The sequence below is a fragment of the Plectropomus leopardus genome, chromosome 9, assembly GCF_026936395.1.
Source record: "Plectropomus leopardus strain MGB_pleo_1.0 chromosome 9, ASM2693639v1, whole genome shotgun sequence".
In the NCBI taxonomy this organism is placed as follows: Eukaryota; Metazoa; Chordata; class Actinopteri; order Perciformes; family Serranidae; genus Plectropomus; species Plectropomus leopardus.
In genome coordinates, this window is record NC_142184.1 from 25,456,275 (window position 1) to 25,477,562 (window position 21,288).

Here is a 21,288-nt window from a genome sequence, read left to right on the forward strand (position 1 = left end):
TATGTTTAAAAAATGGCAGCAAAAAGGCCAAAAAGTCATGATATAGCATGTTGAATAAATGGCCAACACGACTAAAAACATCATATTATAGCATGTTGAAAAAATGGCAGAAAATGAAATAGTATAGTATGGCTTAAAATGTCAAAATATGATGTGGAGAAAACTGAAAACAATATAGAACAGCATGTGCAGAGACATGGTTGTATAGCATGGTGAAATAATGGCCAAAAACTGCCAAAAACATCATATTATTGTATGTCAAAAAAAAAATACAGAAAATGACATTGTATAGTATGGCTAAAAATGTCCAAAAAAGGGCTGAAAACATAGAACAGCATGTTGAGACACATGGTTGTATAGCATGGTGAAATAATGGCCAAAAAAATGCCAAAACATCATATTATTCCTTGTCAGAAAAATACAAAAAAATGACGTAATATAGCATGGCTAAAAATGTGACGTCAAAAAAGGGCTGAAAACAACAAAGAATAGCATGCTGAGACATGTCATGGTATAGCATGCTGAAATAATGGCTAAAAACTTCCAAAAACATCATATTATTGTATGTAAAATAATGACAAAAAATGACATAGTATAGTGTGGCTAAAAATTTCAAAATATGACATGTCAAAAAAAAGGGTTTAAAACAACAAAGAACAGCATGTTGAGACATGTGGTGGTATGGCATGTTGAAATAATGGCCCAAAACTGCCAAAAACATCATAATATTGCATGTCAAAAAATTACAGAAAATGACATAATATAGTATGGTGAAAAATGTCAAAATATGACATCAAAAAAGGGCTGAAAACAACATGGAACAGCATGTTGAGACATGGCGGTATAGCGTGGTGGTAAAGCATGGTGAAATAAAAAACAAACAAAAACATCACATTATTGCATGTCAAATAAATAACAAAAAAATGGTATGTTGGATGAGACACTGTTGCATGACTTTTTTTCTACTATTTTGGATGACATACTATAGTATGACTTTTAATGCAGTTTTGGATGACATATTAAAGAATGACGTTTCAATGCTATCTTGGACCACACAATATACTTTTTTATGCAATTTTGGACGACATACTAAAGTATGCCTTTTTTATGCTATTTTTGATAACACACTATAGTATGACTTCTTCATGCTACTTTGGATGACATGCTATAGTATGACTTTTTTAAGCTATTATGGATGACATACTGTAGTTTGACTTTTTAATGCAATTTCTGACAACATACTATATTATGACTTTTTTATACGATTTTGACTGACAGTATAGTATGACTTCTTAGTGTTATTGTGGACGACTATACATTGACTTTTTTATGCTATTTTGGACGGTATGCTATAGTATGACTTTTGCTCATTTGGATGATATATAGTCTAGTTTGAATTATTTTTTATAACATTTTGAACATACTACAGTATGACTTTTTGGTCATGTTTTGGACAACATACTAAACTATGACTTTTTTATGCTATTTAGGATGACATACTATAGTATGACTTTTTAAAAATATTTTGGACAACATACTACAGCATGACTTTTTTGCCGGATTTTTGACGACATACTACACTATGAACATTTTATGTGATAGTGGAAGACATACCATAGTATGACTTTTTTATGCAACTTTGGACAACATTCTATAGTATAGTATTGTGTAGTATAGTATAGTAGTAACAGCTTTTATGCTATTTAGGACGACATTGTATACTACACAATAACTTTTTCATTCTGTTTTTGACAAGATAGTATACAGTTTTATTATATTTTTGACGGCAAACTATGGTATGATTTTTTTTAAGCAATTTTGGACGACATACTATACTATGACGTTTTCTAAGTCTCACTTTTGACTTTATAGGACAGGACAGCTGTTGTGTGAAAGGTCAACATGCAGCAAAGGGCCAAGGCTGGAATCCAAGCCATGGCCGCTGAGACGAGGACAAAGCCTATGTACATTGGTTGCCCACTCTACCAACTGATTTTTTTAATGATTCTTAACAACATCCTATACTATGACATTTTTATAGTTTTTTGACTTTACTGTGGTCTATTACGTTATTTTTAATCAACATACGTCAAAGAATTATTTTTTTTAAAAATAATTACACAGTATAGTATCTCACTTAAAACATCATGAAAAATGCCATAGTAGGCCTATATTATGTCGCTCGAAAAAATCATAGTCATAGTATAGTATGTTGGTGAAAAAATGAAAATAATTTCATAGTATAAAACATACAATGAGGTTTTGTTGATTTCGGACCAACATAGACTGGCATGGTATACTATGACTTTTTTTAAAATCATTTTTTTCAACAACATGCTGTAGTTTTACATTGTTATGATTTTGTGAATGGCATACTATACGATGAAATAATGTTTTTTTTTTTATTGATATACTGTACTATGACATTTTTAGTGATTATTTTCGCCAGCATTCTATACTACGATGTTTTTATTATTATTTTTGACCAACTTACTACAAAGTTACCTTTTTTTTTTACCGAAATACTATAGGTTACTGTGACATTTTTATGAGTTTTTTAAAGACATGCTATACTATGAGTTTTTTTTTGTTTTGTTTTGTGTTGTTTCATTTTCAAACAGTTAGCCCACCTGTCGTCCTTAGGTTCGTCAGATTCCCTTCCAGTGTTGTCGTACTCGGTTGTCACTTCGTGTCCTCGTGTCAACAGTGTATTTCAGGACTGCAGTTTAACAAAGTAATAAACAAGTAATAAGACTAATTACAGATCCCGTCTGCAGGAGACGTCCCCCACCTAAACTAGCCTACCGAAATTTGAAGAGTGACTCCTGTGTTTACTTCTTTCGGATTTCCGGCAGATCGGATGCCTTGCAGCTGCTCGTGTGTCCGCGTGGAAATGTCTGACGTTGTCGCCACCTGCAGTGACGGAGCCAAATGTTGTCAGGGGACATGCACGGAGATGTCCCCCCCCATTTACAGCAGCTATAAGCAATCTATCTCAGTACAGACTGCATGCTTTTCTGACATACATGCTTTAAACACTTTAAATGTAACCTAACTGCATTTATGATTGATCTGTTGAGTGTAAGACACATCCCATGAGGAAAAGATGAGGATAGTGTCTCTCAACTGCAGTGTTTTAAGGTATTGAGAAATATCATCATGGTGACAATTGCTGTACAGTAACCTAATGTTTTCCTGAAAAAGAATGTTACACAATTTCTAACATCGCTCACCATAAAAGTATTACACTAAAATGATCAAATGTAAATATCTGGCACTCAAATATATCACAATGGATTGTGTGATACCAATAGTCAAGCAGATGGCGATGTGTGTCCTCTGAGTTTATTTCGCTGTGCAGTGCACAATAACACCATAAGACAAAATAACACACAGTCACATTTTTATTTTTCAAAAATTTATTATAGTTAGAAAATTGATTTGCTTCCCTTCACTATTAATAAAAAACTTTCCCCAAAAAAGTAAGAATAAAAACAAACAATTGTTTTATTCACAGCATTAGCAGGAAAAAGGCTTTATTGTCAATTTAAATGAAACAATATCCAAAATAATAAACCATATCAATCATTATTATTATTATTAGTGTCGTTATTATTATATTATTATTATTATTTTACTGCAGCTAACAGGCTGGTATTGTAGCCTGCTACAGAGGAACTGCACTTAATAGTGATATGATAGTATATTAGTATACAATAAAAAATAGAGTAATCTCTGCCTAATGCAGTCAAACTAAACAACAAAATAAAAAAGCTGTCGCTGTTGTTAGCCTTCTGTACTGGCTAATTCCTTGACAAAAACACTGACGAAACTCTTGATTTCCTTCAGTTTGTCGCTATCAAAGTTCACCACTAGCACATTGGAGCCAGAACTGCTGGGACTGAACTCAACAGTGGCCTTGGCATCCTGTTTGGGGCCCACTGTGCCAATCCTGCAGGAATCATACAAAATATTCAATGAGCATCATCAGCCAAAGACAAAAAAAAAACAAATTGAAATGAGTAAAATCATAAAAGTAAGGATGAAGTTAACATACTTTGCTGTTATGGGTTTGCCGTCGGTGAGGCCGACCCCCTCTACAGTGAAGCTGCAGTCTCGCAGTGGCTCTGGCAAAGGGTTCAACAAGGTCAGCTCTGCCTTCACAGACTGGTTCACTGTGGCTTCTTCCAACAGCTGCAGGGAGGGGTTCAGATAAACAGGTTTCATCTTGTGAGCGGTGGTATATTTTAAATGATAAATACATGTCATGTGCATGAGTGGGCAGAAGACAATGAAAGGAATTTAAGTGATTTAAATCCAAACTTTTCTGTCATCAAGGCTACCTGAATAACAGTTCAATAATCTCCTGACACTGAGAAAAACGGTTTGGGTATTTCAGTCATTTTGTAATGTAATGTTATACACTGTACTGTTTTATAGTCAAATCTAACAACCCTGACAGATCTGTCAATAATATAAAACTTAAAAACATTATTAAATATTGTACAGTTTTATATTGATAAGACACAAGGTAGAAGAGTTTTACTAATGTAATTATTGGATGTTGGCTTTGCGTTGAGCTCAGGTGCACTAAAATATTGCCATTCAAGTTCTGTACTGGTCAGAATTTCAAATAGTTTATTTAGTCACTATGTGTTTTTCTCTAATGTAACACTAGCATTTCTATTCTTTAATAAATGCATTTCATACCTTTATCTTTATGTCTGGCTCGTCAAGCACAATGGTCTTCTCAGCCTTGTGGTAATTTGTAATCTGCTTGTCGATGGTGATCGCTGACACCTGGATTAACCTGTCAGAGGTGATGACTGATCCATAACGCTCATACTCCAGTTTGAGGGACATGCGCTTTTCTGAAAAACCACAAGCATTATGTACATATTAGGTTATTAAAACTAATTGTATGCAATTTCAGAATGAGAACAAGATTTGTGACAGATGGAGGATGAGATGAATACGATGGTGGTGCAGAGTTTTCACTAAGATCATAGCTAACCTCCTCCAGAGGGCACCTCCACTTTGTCTGAAGTGAATCCACAGCTTTCTCCTTCTTTTCCGTTGTAGGTGACGGCTTTGGCGTAGAACAGGAAGGTGCAGGTCCTTGCCTCCATGCAGTTGTTAGTGAGAATAGCGAACACCTCAAAGTCCGCACCAACGATCATGTTATCGGCCAGTTTGATCTTAAATGAGAATTACAAGATGATTTTTTTAACTTTATTTCATAGACTGATTTATTTAGTTGAATTCCTACACTAGATAATATGGGTGCATTCATTTATATTTCAAATTATAAACAGGTAGTTATAGGTTAGTTATATAAATAAAGGCTTCTGTGATCTTTGGAACAGATCATGCTGATAAAATTGGTGATGGTCAAATGAATTTCAAAGCTAACGCAGCATAGAAAGAGCAGTTAATTAAGGATTAATTAGATTTTCATCTAATCACCCAATCATTCATCTATCTACCACTTAATACCAGTCTGGGTTACTTTTCAACTTGTGACCATTATTCATCTTTCTTGCCACAGTTCACAGATATTGGCATGATTTTTGATTAATTTCTCTTTCACATTTTAAATAATGTTTCAGTCATTTTAACCAATGAACATGCAACTCAGGCTTAGACAATGTGGCCTGTCTGTAGGCCTCTCTCTAATGCTTTGTCTGTTAACTTGAATTGAATGACCTTTGCAGTAATGTTTTTAAAGGTCCAGTGTGTAGGATTTAGGGGCATCTATTGGCAGAATTGGTATATTATATCAAAAACTATGTTTACATTCATTTATAATCACCTAAAAAAAAAGAATCGTGTTTTCTTGACCTTAGAATAAGCTGTTTACATACAGAGCGGGTCCTCACACACAGTTCGGCATGTTGTTTCTACAATAGCCCACAATGGACAAATCAAACACTGGCTTTAGATAGGGCCATTTGTGTATTTTGCATTGGCCACTAGTTCGTTGACATGCATGGTACCTGGGAGTAGTTTCAGTTCTGCAACCTTGCCAATAGATGCCACTATATTCTACACACCAGACTTTACCTGAGAGCTAAATATCATTTCTATGATGTGTTTCTACCATCTATATGAAAAAAAAAAAAACACCTTGAGATGGAGCCCCGGCTCTTCCCCTCGCTGCTTTAGCTTGTTGTGGTGTTGAGCTTTCTCATACACCTTCCTCTCCTCCTTTGAGCCTGAAAACCATCAGAACCACAGAAAATCACAAAAATCTTCTTTTAGCTCCTCAAAAATATCATTTTATAGAAGGCATGGACAGTGGTTGAGGTAGTTGAGGTCATCTGTGTGCACCTTTAAATAAGTATGAGATATATGTAAAATGTGCATCTGTGATTACAGCAAAAGGAGCATAATGTAACGGTTTCAAACTGACTCCAAATCACAGATTTTTTTCAATGGACAATGTTTTAATTGAAACATTAAAGATACAAACGGTGCCACATGTGTATCTGTGCACGTGTGACTCTGCAGTACCTTCTGCATACTTGTACTGGTGTGTGATGTCGTGTCTCTCATTCGAGCCCACAGCTTTGGTGCTGATGTTGCGTCCAACAGATTTGGTTGATCCATCGAACTGGACAAACTCTCCACTTGACAGTTGCACCAGTTCCACAACATCTGCATTGACCTGACCCCACACATGACATAAGATGACATCAACTCATGCTTATTATAAAGTCATGATTATAAAGACATGTCATGAAAACAGGTAGCAACTTTTAATAGCTGACACAATCTGTAACAGTAGAAAGGGATATTTTCATAGACACATTAAACACATTCAAATTCAATATCTCAAAATATATTTTTGTCAGGACACAAAATTAACTCATCTCTGTTATGTGGGCCAGCTTGGCTCATTAAGTAAAAGCTCTAACATGGACCTTATTAAAACCATTGCAGTCAATAGAATCCATAAATGTAATCAGTGGCATTTTCTGTGTGTTTGTCTTAAAAAAGTTAAACTAACAGATTCAAGAAAAAAACTCACCTCAGCAAAAATAAAGGGAGCATCATACTTCTTGGTCAGCTCTCCTTCCTTGATGGCCTCCACAGGGCATGGTCCACAACAGAAAATACCTGCAAATAAAAGACAGAGACAGGAATGAGTTCAGCAGGAGTCAGACACACAACGTCTGGATTAAGGTCAAGCATGTCATTCAAGTGGTAAAATCGATTAAAATACACCAGTGATGATACAGTTTTCTGGTGATATCACTTCCAGAGAGAATAGGCAGGTATTTTAAAAAGCCTAACTGATGTTTTACAGTTAGTGACTTAAAGATCCAGTGTGTAGGATTTAGTTACATCTGGCGGCAAGATTGCAGAACTGAAACTTCTCCTGTGTGGCAAGTGTGTCAGAGTATGATGGTGGCCGACCCAAAAACACCCAAGGCCCCATCTATTGCCGGTGGTTAATTTGTTTATTTCTGGGCTACTGTAGAACAACACAGCAGACTCTGGGGAAGACTGCTCTGTGTAGGCTAGATATATTAATATAAATAAATATATAAAGTCTATTTTTCAGGGGAATATAAACTATAAAAAAATAATTATGTTCTAATATTATAATATTACATTTCCTCTGTGCCAAAAGATGCACCTAAATCCCACACACCGGACCTTTACCTCACAACATCTGATACGAGTGACATGTAACTGGTCTCCAAAAATGCCACATCATCTGCATCAGGTGCATTAGTAAATAAAAAAACATTACATTTTTATGATGTGTAATATGTGACTTTTTTTTTTACATTGTCATGGTCTTGAGATCGGTCATGTGAACATGCCAAACAACCTGTCATAAGTTTGGTCGTAACCATACATAAAACATGTGACTACTGTCACAAACTCAAACTAACCACCATGGTTAGATACTGTGACTTGGTATGCAACCAGTTATGACCCATCTTGGAAGTTTTGCTACAGTAACAGTTACAGTCACTTCTTATGAAGTGTTCACCCAATTTTGTGTTTGTTCAGTGACTGGTCAGCCAAGGCAGCATGGAAATAGTCAGGTGACGGTCTCACATGTAGCACCTGCTCTTGGAAAACAAAACCTGGTAACACTTTGTTTGGATAGTCCATCTACAGATAGTTTACAGAGCATTTGTAACATCTTAACAGCTTATTTGTTGAGACTCAAGAATTCAACTGCTTATCTTCATCTCTAAATGTTTATAGAGTACATGTGACAATATATGAACATATTCTCAGAATAATTGAGAGGAATTTAACTATTCACTTAACCTATGAAGCACAGGTCAGCTTAGTTCTAGTTCAGCTATTTTTTTCTGAGATTCTAGTTTATATATTGTCACATGTAATCTAGATAATCTGTTTAACATCTACAGAATAAAGCAAAACAAATTAATTGTTGAATCTCAGCTGATAAGCTGTAGAAATGTCACAAAACTCGATAAACTATCTGTAGGAGACTATCCAAAAAAGTGTAAATCTTTTGAACCTTCATGGGAAAACAGGATAAACAACCGTACATTAAAATCAAAGTTTACCTTCACTTGTCTCCTGTGGGGTTGGGTCACTGGCTTGCCACCCATTAAACTGCGAGCCAAGATCAGGGCGAGCCATCCAGCTGTCCACCCAAACGTGGAAGTTCCTGGTAAAATTTTTCAATAAAGGACACTAACATTACCTTTGTAGCTTCAATCTGTAAAATAATGTAGTAAAAACCTCTATCATGTATGAATTACCGAAGATAATTTGACAACACTATCACTCCCACACACTCACCATATTGAATCGCCTGCAGAAATTCTTTCACCCTCTTCATTATAGAAGTTTTCTATCAGCAGGTTGGCATCAGTATCATGAGCCGATCCAAAGTTAGTAACCACTCGACATGGTATGCCCAGGGCACGGGACACTGGGGAAGAAAGGAGAGCCACACTTCATCACACCAGCAAACTCAAGCACATGCTAGAAGTATTAACTGTAATCAAAGACTCACAATAAAAACATCACATAAAAATGTCACATGGCCAACAGGCCTTCAAAGGCAAGAAATAGACTCTTTATTAAGAGTTTTGATTAAAAGAAAAACGTTGGATTAAATAACAGTGAGGTAGGACTAGAGGGGGTAAAACTTTAATAAAACAGATGGTGTGTTTGAATGGAGAAATGCAGCAGCTGTCAGTACTTAAAATGTTTCTATATTGTCTGAAAATGAGTAACGGTATATGGTTGTTTTACTAAAAAAAAATCCAATTAACTTTACTGCATGCAATAACATGCAATGATGCAATTTCTGTTAAAATGGCATTTTGTCAACAACATGTTAATATCATCTGTGCAAAATGTAATAACTTTGTGCACACTAGCCTATGAAAAAAAAAAGAAAATTAATAGACATTTAAAGATAGTCTGAAACCACAGACAGTCAGACTGTCTTGCAGTCCATACTGTGCTCCAACCTGTGCATGCGAGTGCAGCGAAGACCCAACACTGGCCATAACTGACGGGTCCACTTTCTGCCCACTGTTTCAAAATGTCCCCGCTGCCGATCCATGTTCCTGGATGAACCCCACCTGAAAAGTCTCCCCACGATCCCACCAGCACACCCCTGTCATCATTACTGTTGATCTGTGGGAACAGACAGAATGGATACAAAAGACAAATACATTTTAATCAATATGTACAATCTTTGCTTAAAAAGGTTTTTTTTAATTTGCTTTTCTAAACTCCAAATGTCTGCAGGTCTTTCATGGGAAAAGTCTTCTCAATGATGCTTAAATTTGACAGCAACACTGGCTTAATAAATAAATCTTACATAATCAGACTTCATCAAGCTCACAGGCCTGGAAACAATAAAGAACAAAATGTGCAAATAAATAAAGCAACACAATAGTGTGCTGCAGGAATGACTACTAAAACCTGGAATTGAGTTACTATTTTAGCACTTCCAGTTACCATGTCATCATATCAATGGATTATTTGATTGGATCTTTTGGTTAGATGCATGAAGTAAGGTCTGTGGTTGACAAAAGCTTCAGCGATTTTCTTGTTTTGTTTTACAACATAAAATACCAGATATCCCACCCCACGCTGTACAGCCTCCATGTGGTGGTGACAATGAAGTCATGCCTCTGTTGTGTCAGTCATTTAGTCTAAAAATAACATTGGGTTCAGAGGAGAGGGGCATTGTCTGTCCACACTTGACATAAGATGTGTAAGTTTACATAATCAGTGCACACAGTTAGGGATATGAAGTGAATCATTTCCATGATGTTTTTCCAATGTTTGCTCTGCATGAGTGCATTCTCAGCTTGTCACATAACCTAATTATAGTGCATGATCCTTTCATCTTGGAACAAGCCCTGTACTAATTTATTGTATAGTGACAGTGCCTGGCCCAGTAGAGATAGTCCTGGATTTCTAATAGCTATTTTGGCGTGCAGCAGGAAAAACATGCAGACAACTTTAATCTATTACAGTGCTCTTTGCCACCTTTTTAAATCAGAACTGCACATGAAAAAAAACTGAAAAAAACTGTTTTCTTTGGTCCTTCTTTCTGTCACAAAAGTTGCCTTGGGAGACGTGAAAGTCTCAAAAGAATGAAAGGGGTCCCGCTGGTCCAGAATATAAAGAAGCAGAGAGGGTTTTCTGGTGCACCAGAGTAATCTTTGCCTACAGATTTAAATTAAAGGCTATTCACAGGCTGGTTAAATGACATTCACAGGGTCGCACTAAAGCCTTGACACAGACTTACCATAGCACTCAGCACCCTGGTCACATAGATCGGGTCTCTCCTGGAGGAGCAGTCCTTGTCGGCATCGGACACATATTTGGGGTTTTCATCCAGGATCTTCAGGCAGATATCCAGTATTCCTCGTTCAAACTTCAGACAAACACATTAGGAAGGAGATTAATGAAGCAGCATATAAGGATGTGTCAGCTATATATGTTTTCATTATTTAATGACAGTGCTATTAAAGTGTAAATTAATACACAGTAATTTTTGGCCATGAAATGCAAATTTTATCAATTTGGGAGGAAATGTCATTCTCAACACCAGCATCAACGTGTTTCATCACAGTAAGGTCATATCTTACAGTTCAAATAACATGTTTAAGAGTGCAGAAAATCTGAAATGAGTACACTATATTGATTTAGATCTTATTATTGATCCATTTAATCCAATAATAAAAAGGTACTGTGTTTATTGCTCTTTTCTGTCACAGTGAAGAAGCCTCTAGAGATGCTACATTTTTCTCTGTAAAGTTTATTTGATTTATTTATTAGCTGGGTAACATTTGACATTTTGTGTACCTGTCCAAAGTTCCAGGGCTTCCCTTTGATTCGTTTATGTGTTCCTCTGTAGACCAGCCCGTGTTGCGCTAAAACATACTCCTTTCTCTTTTCCTCACTGCGCATGTAAACAGCATCTCCTGCAAGTCAGTACAAACGGAGTACCAACACATTAAGCATGATTGCATCCAATATAACATTTTAAATCTGACCATATTTAAATGCTGTAACTTAAATTCATTATTTTAAACTTACATTAAGTTGAGCAAATGATGTAAAGACAGTGATCATTAGAGAATAAAAGTTGCAAGTGGTGCACAAAATGTAAAATAAATGAATCACCATAAAAGATTTGAATGAAAAAAAATGTATGTACTCACGGGCGCACCAAGCATTATAAAGCAGGGTGAACTGCCCTAAACTGGTCGTTTGCCCCTCCTGTTCCAGTGTCAGAGAATAGACCCCTATTGGGGCATTGGGCGAGGAACTGATAGATACAGATACTGAATTTCCAGAGGGATCATTAGTGGCAGAGGCGCTCCACTCACTGTCCCCTGTTGAGTCACTTAGACCAAAAGTAACCTTAGTGTCTGATTCTTTTCTGGGTAGCGGACCTGAAGAGACAGCGATACATCACTGTTAAATCAAAATCCAGATGAAATTCAAATCCCCATGCGTGCATACTGTATATAAACAAGCATATATAATCACTGCAAGAAGCTTACCAGTCTCAGCGATGAGTGTGAAGCTTGTTTCGCCTGGTATGAACTCTTTGCTGCCAGGTTTAAGATGTAAAATGATATTGAAAGGCTGTCCCCTCCTCACAATCAAACGCTCCTCTTCACACAGATCTGTATGATGGCTGCTGCTGTTGCTCTTAATGTCAAGATCACAGCGTTCAATGTCCAAAACTGTGTGTAGAGATGGACGCACAGATCACTCGTCACATCGAATAAAATTCAACACACATCAGTAAACTAAAACTAAGAACATTTGACTTTATAACTTGATCTAAAATTGAACACTCTCTGATAGTTTCTTCAGATGATTAATCCCAAGAAGTTATCAGCAAGACTTTCACCAGCAGAGATACAGTTACTCATCAGACATATCTAATGTCATCCACCGTCCCTGCTCATCACATTTCACACTTGACTCTCAATCTGATACTTATTCAGAAAACTCTGTGATGAAAGACAGAGACAAACTGCATAATCAGTTGTATACATTTAAACATAATACAACAATATATAACAATAAAGAAACATTAGTTTTTCTTTGTCATTACCTTGACTCATGTCTGCAGTGAAGTTCTTGTCCCCCTTCTCCCTCGTGTGTGACACTTCAGCTGCAGCCTGCGCTTATTGCTTATTGAAGCAAGTGAAAGAGGCAGTGAAGCGGCCCCTTAAGGGATATTTGAAGCAAGTGAAACCTGATCTTCACGCCCCCATCCGTCTATTCGTTGCAGCAGTAATTCTGTTTTTAGACTTACAACACCCCTTCCGCTTTATTCTTCAGTTTGACCCCAGACATTAAAGTCATTGTGACGAATTTCAGCTAGAAACTTAGAAGGTTTAAAACAAACAGCATACAATCCTGTTACTACAGCTGGTTACAGTCAGTAAATTATTTTGAGCTTTTTAAAACCCTGTGTGTGTGTATGTCATACCAATAAAAAAATATCTACATGTATCAGACACTATAGATATATACATATTTTTCCCTGTGAAGATAAAAATAAAACTAACAACAAAACTTTTGAAATAAATTATTTATGCCATTTTTGTAGCTGCAACATATAGTATATTAATGCATAATTCAACATAAACAAAAACAGTCAACAGAAATTTAAAAAAAAAGACAACTTAAAGTGTAAACTGTAAAACAGAAAAATTACACACTATACAGTTGATTTTTTTCTCCAACTTTTTTTTCTTTTGCAAGAAAGTAAAATACCTTAATCAGGTCATATGATGAGACTTTCACTTTCCCAATTTTTTTCCCGATACTGTAGGAAGTTGTAAATGGAACATGAAACTGCAACTTGCCTGTTTTTAGTTTTTCTGCTATGGAGCACAAAAGGAACGAAAAGTTCATTATGGGCTAAACAAAAAACACCCTCTGAAACATAAAAAAAAGAACTGAAAATCAGATTTCAATTGCAGTCCTGTTCAGCACCACACTAAAACCTGTGCGCAGGGAAATGAGACCTTTTGCAATATGTGTCTAAAACTGTCCATCTGAGGAATTATTTTCTTTGGAATAAGGAAGTGAAGCAGTCTGGTGTCACATCCTCATGTTACTGCAGTCCTTCTGGTCAGAGTTCAGAAGGGAGAAACCACACGATACGAAACGCATATCTTAAAAAAAAAAACAAAACATCAGAAAGAAAGAAAGAAACTCACTGACCCCACATCTGAATCAGCAAAAAAACAAATGAGTTAACATAATAACGAAAGCAAAAACTTGAAAGAAAGCAATAAAAAACATAGATCTGACATGTCTTTAAAAGTTAGTGGCTTTAAAATTAAATAAACAGAGGTCCATCTTATAACCTTAGTCTGTCAACATCCTGTTATTATTTGATTACTGTACCTTTAAAAACCACAGACCTTATAAAAGAATGACTTCTTTCATCAAACATTTCTTAAAAAAACACAAATATAGGAAAAACTTTTTGTAATGGTCATTTTCATGAGTGTGTAGCTGGAACATAGATCAGCATGAAACCATTAGTGGACCCTACATAACAGAAAGTGGTTTTTGTCTGGAAGCTTGTCATCATTTACTGTGTCTATTAGCATGCAGCAGCAGTAGTGTGATCACGATTATGTATCAAGTTATGTTTCAAGTTCATTTCTCTCTGTGTTAAATGCACGGGTTACAGAGTAATTCATATCCAGATGTGATCACCCATAGGTAAGAGGTCTGTCCCTAAATGATTACAGATGGGACTACTGTAAAAATCTCAGAGCCAGACAGACAAAAACATATTTAGACAGACAGCAGTAGTATAAAAATAGCCCAACAGGAAAAACCTTCAAGATTAGGAGAAAAAGAAATACCTTAATATATTAATCACTTTTATAATAAACAATAAATCTTCAAATATTTTTACTTCTATGTATCTGCACATATCCACATGCTTCTCCATTTATGGTCATCAACTTTAAGTTCAGATCTTCAGCTCACTCTGGGCTTATGGCCAATGGACAGCTCTGGACTACCAGACTCCATTATCCTTGTGATCTTGTAACCAAAACAATGTCGTCCAGCTGTCAAGAGATTAATGAAACACACAACTGTTTGTCAAGCAATGCTCTGCTTGCTAACACGTAAAAAGAAGCATGAAACACAGTGATACACTTGCAGAGGTCTCCTGAATACGTGTGTTTCACACAAGCTGTTGATCTCTATGATGATAATAAATACATCATCTTTGATCCCTGCATATTCATAATTGTGCAATTTGTACAGCACAGGAGATCCCACATTACATTGTGTCTCTCACTCTATGAGAAATCTGTCCACCACATCATCCATGTCACCTCTTCTGCTTTCTTGCAGAGTTGTTATTAGTCTATATGTGATATAAGACAACCACATTTGAATGTCTGACACATGATACCAACACACCAAACCTCAATTGATTCAATAAACCTTATGACCAGACAAAGCTGACTGCCTTGTGACTGTGTAGCGTCATAAAATAACTTCAGATAAATGGTCCGTCTGCGGGGCACCCACAGGATCTTCAAATCTGATGAACCAATGATCTGCAACAATATTCAAGAATAAAAGTTCTTACCACAGAGGCCATTAATGATCATACAATAATATAATAATAATTATTAGAATATGAATTTATGTTTTTTTAATTGATTTGACTTATTTATTTCAAACATGTAAAAAAAATGGGGAATTAATTATACAAACAAGCAGACAGACAAAAAAATAATATTTACAATGACACACATAAGGAAACTGACTTGGTTTACATATTCCAAAAGGAGTGAGAAAAAAAGCAAACTTATTTAACCCCCCCACAACTTTTGTAGTTGTTGCCCCAAACCTCTGCGCAGCACTTTAAATGTGGTAAAACAACTGAACAGTAGAGAAAGTGAAGTGTCTTCTAATCCAGAAACTGCTTTGCTTGTAGTACTGAAATGCATCTTGACAGTTTAGTTAGTACATGTTTAATGTGTGATTTCTGGCTGTTTCTATCATCTCTGTTACCCGAAGAAATGTATTTTCATGAACTCTTTCAATTTAAACCCCATCTATCTGTAAATGTACTTGTATATTCATTCTACCATTCCACCACCAAGTAACATTATTTTGGTGAAACTGCTTTATTCAGTGTTTTCATAAGTTTTAATCACAGCTGGTTGCAATCTGCAATCTTGCAATGTAGATGCCCGTAAATCGTTCTAAATCTTACACATTGTTCCTTGAATTAGTGAAACAGGAACTACATAAAATACGGGGTGGTTTTTAGCAACAATAATGACTAAAACCCCATGAAACATCTTAATCATATGAAAATGTTTCTTGTGTTACTTCATCCATCCATCCATTTTCTTCCGCTTATCCGGGGTCGGGTCGCGGGGGCAGCAGCCTAAGCAGGGAAACCCAGACTTCCCTCTCCCCGGCCACTTCATCCAGTTTCTTCGGGGACCTCGAGATGCTTCCTAGGCCAGCTGAGAGACGTAGTCTCTCCAGCGTGTCCTGGGTCTTCCCTGGGCCTCCCACCGTGGGACGTGCCCTGAACACCTCACCAGGGAGGCGCCCTGGAGGCATCCTAATTAGATGCCCGAGCTACCCCATCTGGCTCTTCTCAATGCGGAGGAGCAGCTGCTCACTCCCGAGCTCCTCCCGGATGACCGAAGCTTCACCCTATCCCTAAGGGAGAGCCCAGCCACCCCACGGAGGAAACTCTATTTCGGCCGCTTTGTACCCGCTGATCTAGTTCTTCGGGTCACTACCCAAAGCTCAGGACAGGTGAGGGTAGGAACGGCGATCGACTGGTAAATCGAGAGCTTTGCCTTCGCTCAGCTCCCTTCACCAAGACAGACCGCAGAGTCCGACATTGCAGACGCCGCACCCCATCCGCCTGTCGATCTCCTGCTCCATCCTTCCTCACTGTGAACAAGACCCCGAGGTACTTAAACTCCTCCACTTGGGGCAGGACTTCATCCCCGATCCGGAGGGGGCACGCCACCCTTTTCCGGCTGAGAACCATGGTCTCGGATTTGGAGGTGCTGATTTTCATTCCAGCCGCTTCACACTCGGCTGCGAACCGATCCAGTGAGAGCTGAAGGTCGCGTCCGATGAAGCCAACAGGACCACATCATCTGCAAAGAGCAGAGACCTAATCCTGAGGTCACCAAACCGACCCCTCAACACCCTGGTTGCGCTTAGAAATTCTGTCCATAAACTTATGAACAGAATCGGTGACAAAGGGCAGCCCTGGCGGAGTCCAACCCCTCACCGAAACGAAGTTCGACTTATCTGCCGGGCAATGCGGACCAAGCTCCGCACCGTCATACAGGGAACGACAGCCCAGATCAGGAGTCCCAAACCCCATATTCCCGGAGAACTCCCCACAGGAATCCCCGAGGGACACGGTCAATGCCTTTCTCCAAGTCCACAAAGCACATGTGGGACTCACGGGCAAACCCCAAGCACCCTCAAGGATCCTGCCAAGGGTCCAGAGCTGGTCCACAGTTCCACCACTGGGCGAAACCGCATTGCTCCTCCTGAACTGGGTTCAACTATCCGGCGGACTCCTCCCTCTCTAGTAACTCGACAGACCTTACTAGGAGGCTGAGGAGGTGATCCCCTGTAGTTGAACACACCCTCCGGGTCCCCTTCTTGAAAAGAGGACCACCACCCCAGTCTGCCAGTCCAAGGGCACTGCCCCCGGCGTCCACGCACGTTGCAGAGTCGTGTCAGCCACGACAGCCCCACAACATCCAGGGCCTTGAGGAACTCTGGCGACCTTGCCCACCCCGGGCCCCTGCCACCGAGGGAGCTTTTTGACCACCTGTAACCTCAGCCCCAGAGATAGAGGAGCCCACCCCGGGTCCCCAGGCCCTGCTTCCCAACGGAAGGCGGTCGGTGGATTGAGGAGGTCTCGGCATTCTTCCATCGATCCACACCGCCCCGAAGTCGAGGTCAGCAGTGCCCCTGCCGCCACCATACACAGTGTTGACGGAGCACTGCTTCCTCCTGAGACGCCGGATGGTGGTCCAGAACCCTTCAAGCCGTCCGGAAGTCGCTTCATGGCTCGCCGAACTCCTCCCATGCCCGGTTTTCGCCCGGTGACCGCCGCCGCCGCACTTGGCCTGTCGGTACCTGTTCGTTGCCTCCGAGTCCCACAGGCCAAGAAGGCCCGATAGACTCTTCTTCAGCTTGACGGCACCCCTTACCGCCGTGTCCACCAGTGGGTTCGGTGTTGCCGCCCGACAGGCACCAACCACCTTACGGCCACAGCACCGGGTCGGCCGCTTCAGCAATGGAGGCACGGAACACGGCCCACTGGACTCATGTCCCCAGCCTCCCCCGGGACATGGTCGGGTTTTTCCGGAGGTGGGAGTTGAAGCTCCTTCTGACGGGAGACTCTGCCAGACGTTCCCAGCAGACCCTCACTATGCGCTTGGGTCTGCCAGGTCTGACCGGCGTCCTCCCCCACCATCGGAGCCAACTTCACCACCAGATGGTGATCGGTTGATAGCCCGCCTCTCTTTCACCCGAAAGTGTTCATTACGGCCTAAAGTCCAACGACACGACTACAAAGTCGATCATTGAACTGCGGCCGCCTAGGGTGTCCTGATGCCAAGTGCGCATATGGACACCTTATGCTTGAACATGGTGTTCGCAGGACAATCCGTGGGCGAGCACAGAAGTCCAACAACAAAACACCACTCAGGTTCAGATCGGGGGCCATTCTCCCGATCACGCCTCCAGGTCTCACTGTCGCTGCCAACGTGAGCGCTTGAAGTCCCCAGCAGAACGAGGGAGTCCCAGAAGGAGCACTCTCCAGCACCCCTCTATGACTCCAAAAGGGTGGATATTTGAACTGCTGTTTGGACCATAGGCACAAACAACAGTCAGGATCCGCCCCCAACCCAAGGCGGAGGGAGGCTACCTCTCATTCACCGGGCGAACTCCAACTGCAGGCACCGAGCCGGCTGGGCACAAGTATTGCCACCCCTGCCCGGGCGCCTCACCAGTGGCAACTCCAGAGTGGAAGAGAGTCCATCCTCTCAAGAAGACTGGTTCCGGAGCTCTGCTTTGGCGCGCCGAGGTGAGGCCGACTATATCTAGTCGGAACTTCAACCTCGCGCACCAGCTCAGGCTCCTTCCCCACCAGAGAGGTGACATTCCACGTCCCCAGAGCTAGCTTCTGCAGCCGAGGATCGGACCGCCATGTCCCCGCCTCGGCTGCCCAGCTCACATTGCACCCGACCCCTACGGCCCCTCCTATGGGTGGTGAGCCCACGGGAATTACTTCATATCCTGTTTAATAATGTTTAATTGAGGGGAAATTCTATGGAAAACCTCAAAATAAGATTTAAAAAATAACCCTTAAATCTTTTTTTCTTTACTTAACATATTTCCACTTAAAATGTATGTTAATTTGAGAACATTACATTCTTACCTTCAGCAGGAAATCCAGGACTAAACTTCTGTTGATTTTCCAATTATAATGTCATCACCCTGTAATGCAAGATTACAAATATTTTTTTTTAAATTAAATTGGAAAAAAAACAAAGCATGAGAGCTTGGTTAATAATACTGACTCATCTGTTTTGGGAAATTGTAACGTTCCTATAGAGCAGTTTTTAGCATTTAGGCTGTCATCTTGACACTAACACACATTCAGAATGTTTAACTTCACAGCTGCTATCATTAGAGAAACATGATTTTGGCAATTTTGAGTCTCGAACCATCGCCTTCAGCTCACATACAATAAATACATACAATTCAGCAGGTCATATCCTTCACCTGTGCCTGAGCATTGACCAGGTGTGGAGGTTTGGGTGCGACACTTGGTTTCTTTCTGGTAAGCGCAGGTGAACCATTAATCCTCAGGCTGGAAGTTCGACAAAGTGATGGACGGGACTTTGAACTCTGGGATGCAATCGAGGAGGAGTCGTCCACTACCTCTCCACCAATGGCAGACAGGCAGCTGCGGTCTGAGCTGCTGAAGAGGTTGATGTGTTCTGCAGATGATTCAGTGCTGTCGACTGAAGCAGAATCAGATACTTTATGAAGCCATGAAAGCAGAAACTTGTGTATAACTCCTGAGAAGGTTTGCATAATTTCAAAATCCATAATGGCATCCAAACATGGTAACATCGTCTGCCATAGTGTCATTCTTGATTAGGGATGCACGACACTGGCACGTCATCAATCTATCGGCAGATATTTGCTTTAAAATAATATGTCAGATGTTGACCAACATGCTGATATCTGCCGTTATCACAAGCCTTTTTTTTTTTTTAAATTGACAAAGTGAACATGCACAAAACGTCAACCCTAAGTTGAAGTATTTTTCTTATTTTGCACAATGAATACATACTAAATACACCAAGTAGCACTGTATTTTATGTCTCCATCTGCTAGTGGGCGATCAAAACAAGAGTACACAGAATATGCAGTGGGGGAAAAATCGGATATATTGATATCAGTATCAGATATCGACCAATTGAATTGTTATATGAGATATTGGCAAAAAAAAATATATATCGTGCATCCCTACTCTTGATGATCCCACCAGTGAGAGCCAAACTGAGGAATTTTCAAATCAACAGTGGCTTTAAAAATGCTTGACCATATTCAAATGTCACACTAGCATATTAACCACACCCAACCGTCAGTATTTTAATATTAAACTCACTCAGTGGATGGTGATTTTTCCATTTTTCACAGTTCCGATGAAGATGATGCTGATGAAGATGATAGTTGTTGAGTTCATTTTCAGCCACAGCCTCAGGGGAGGAGCAGACACCGAGACCGCTCTCCAACCCCTGTAGGTGGTTCCCAGGATAACCAGCAGGGGGCAGCGAGCCCCGACCAGAGGAGGAAGATGATTGGCTGAGGGTGGTGGAGGCGGTGCTGCCAGAGCCAATGGAGTGAGGTCGTGGATACTCTAAGCCCCTGTGAGAACAACACGCCACAGGGACTGACGACACACATAGATAGATGCCATCAAAGAGAAAATAATGGGCTGGGTCAGTGAGCAATGATGGCACAAGCAGTTATTTCAAAAAATGCAATTATTTTTTACGTTTGGTTACTAGTTTTGTGATGAAAAATATTGAAGAAACTAAAAACTATGTAAAAATGGAAACAAGACAAAGTCTACAGCCATGCTAGCTGCTCTGTGAAGCTGCAACAGCAGTGCTTCAAGCCAAATGCTAACATGCTTACACCATTTGACATGCTAGTGCTTAATTTTTTGGAAGCATATTGTTTACCATGTTCATCATTTGGTTTAGCATGTTAGCATGTTAACATTTGCTAATTAGCACAGCTAGGGCTGGTGGGAATTTTATTAGTTTTGCAGGCATTTGGTCATAAAACAAAATTGAAATTTTAACCTGATGATGGTGCTGGATGAAAAGTCAACAAACTTATTACAATTCATCCTGAAGAGAACATGAATGCCTGTATCAGATATCATGGCAACCCATCTGACAGTTAATTTGATTATTAAAACTTTTACTAAAAGTTGATTTTAAGATTTAAGATTTATTTGCACAAAACAAAACAACAGAAATACAAAAGAGGACAAGGTTGTGCAGGTGAGATAAAGAAACCCCTAGAGGCATATGAGAAATCTCATCTCAGTAAGAATAATATATACAAACGTCATGTATAAATGTTCGATTATCTTCATCAAATGTTGGAAAAACAACCTTTTTTTGGAGTGGAACACTTGGAAGAGAATGAACAAATTACATTATCATA

At 39.5% G+C, this 21,288-nt stretch overlaps 2 protein-coding genes across 7 annotated transcripts in view; both read right to left on the reverse strand.

Moving 5' to 3' along the window:
- Positions 1-3,519: 3,519 nt before the first annotated feature.
- tgm2a (transglutaminase 2, C polypeptide A) lies at positions 3,520-12,739 on the reverse strand. Its single transcript, XM_088082354.1, has 15 exons — positions 12,599-12,739; positions 12,036-12,221; positions 11,691-11,924; positions 11,332-11,450; positions 10,772-10,900; positions 9,477-9,645; positions 8,797-8,929; positions 8,559-8,662; positions 7,031-7,119; positions 6,514-6,667; positions 6,127-6,215; positions 5,015-5,198; positions 4,711-4,871; positions 4,058-4,194; positions 3,520-3,952 (listed from the first exon to the last, which is right to left on the reverse strand). The coding sequence occupies exons 1-15, from the start codon at positions 12,606-12,608 to the stop codon at positions 3,787-3,789; spliced, it is 2,064 nt and encodes a 687-aa protein (XP_087938480.1). The 5' UTR covers positions 12,609-12,739; the 3' UTR covers positions 3,520-3,786.
- Positions 12,740-13,066: 327 nt separating this feature from the next.
- LOC121947331 (pleckstrin homology domain-containing family G member 4B-like) overlaps positions 13,067-21,288 on the reverse strand; it is a 38,211-nt gene continuing 29,989 nt past the window's right edge. For 3 of the 6 annotated variants that reach the window (XM_088082350.1, XM_042492332.2, XM_088082349.1), the window contains 4 exons: positions 20,216-20,500; positions 19,321-19,562; positions 18,974-19,032; positions 13,067-15,086 (listed from right to left, as the gene is read on the reverse strand). In XM_088082350.1, the coding sequence (XP_087938476.1) occupies positions 18,994-19,032; positions 19,321-19,562; positions 20,216-20,500 (566 nt within the window). In that variant the 3' untranslated portion in view covers positions 13,067-15,086; positions 18,974-18,993. Of the gene's footprint in view, positions 15,087-18,973; positions 19,033-19,320; positions 19,563-20,215; positions 20,967-21,288 lie in introns of those variants that run through there. The other 3 variants (XM_088082353.1, XM_088082351.1, XM_088082352.1) reach the window with 3 other exon arrangements.

Bases quoted from the DNA above. Each gene is read 5' to 3' on its own strand.
- tgm2a (XM_088082354.1), bottom strand. The intron at 8,663-8,796 runs GTGAGTGTGTGG...AAATTTTACCAG, and splicing joins TCTGCAGGCGATTCAATATG to GAACTTCCACGTTTGGGTGG. The intron at 3,953-4,057 runs GTATGTTAACTT...TGATTCCTGCAG, and splicing joins GGCAAACCCATAACAGCAAA to GATTGGCACAGTGGGCCCCA.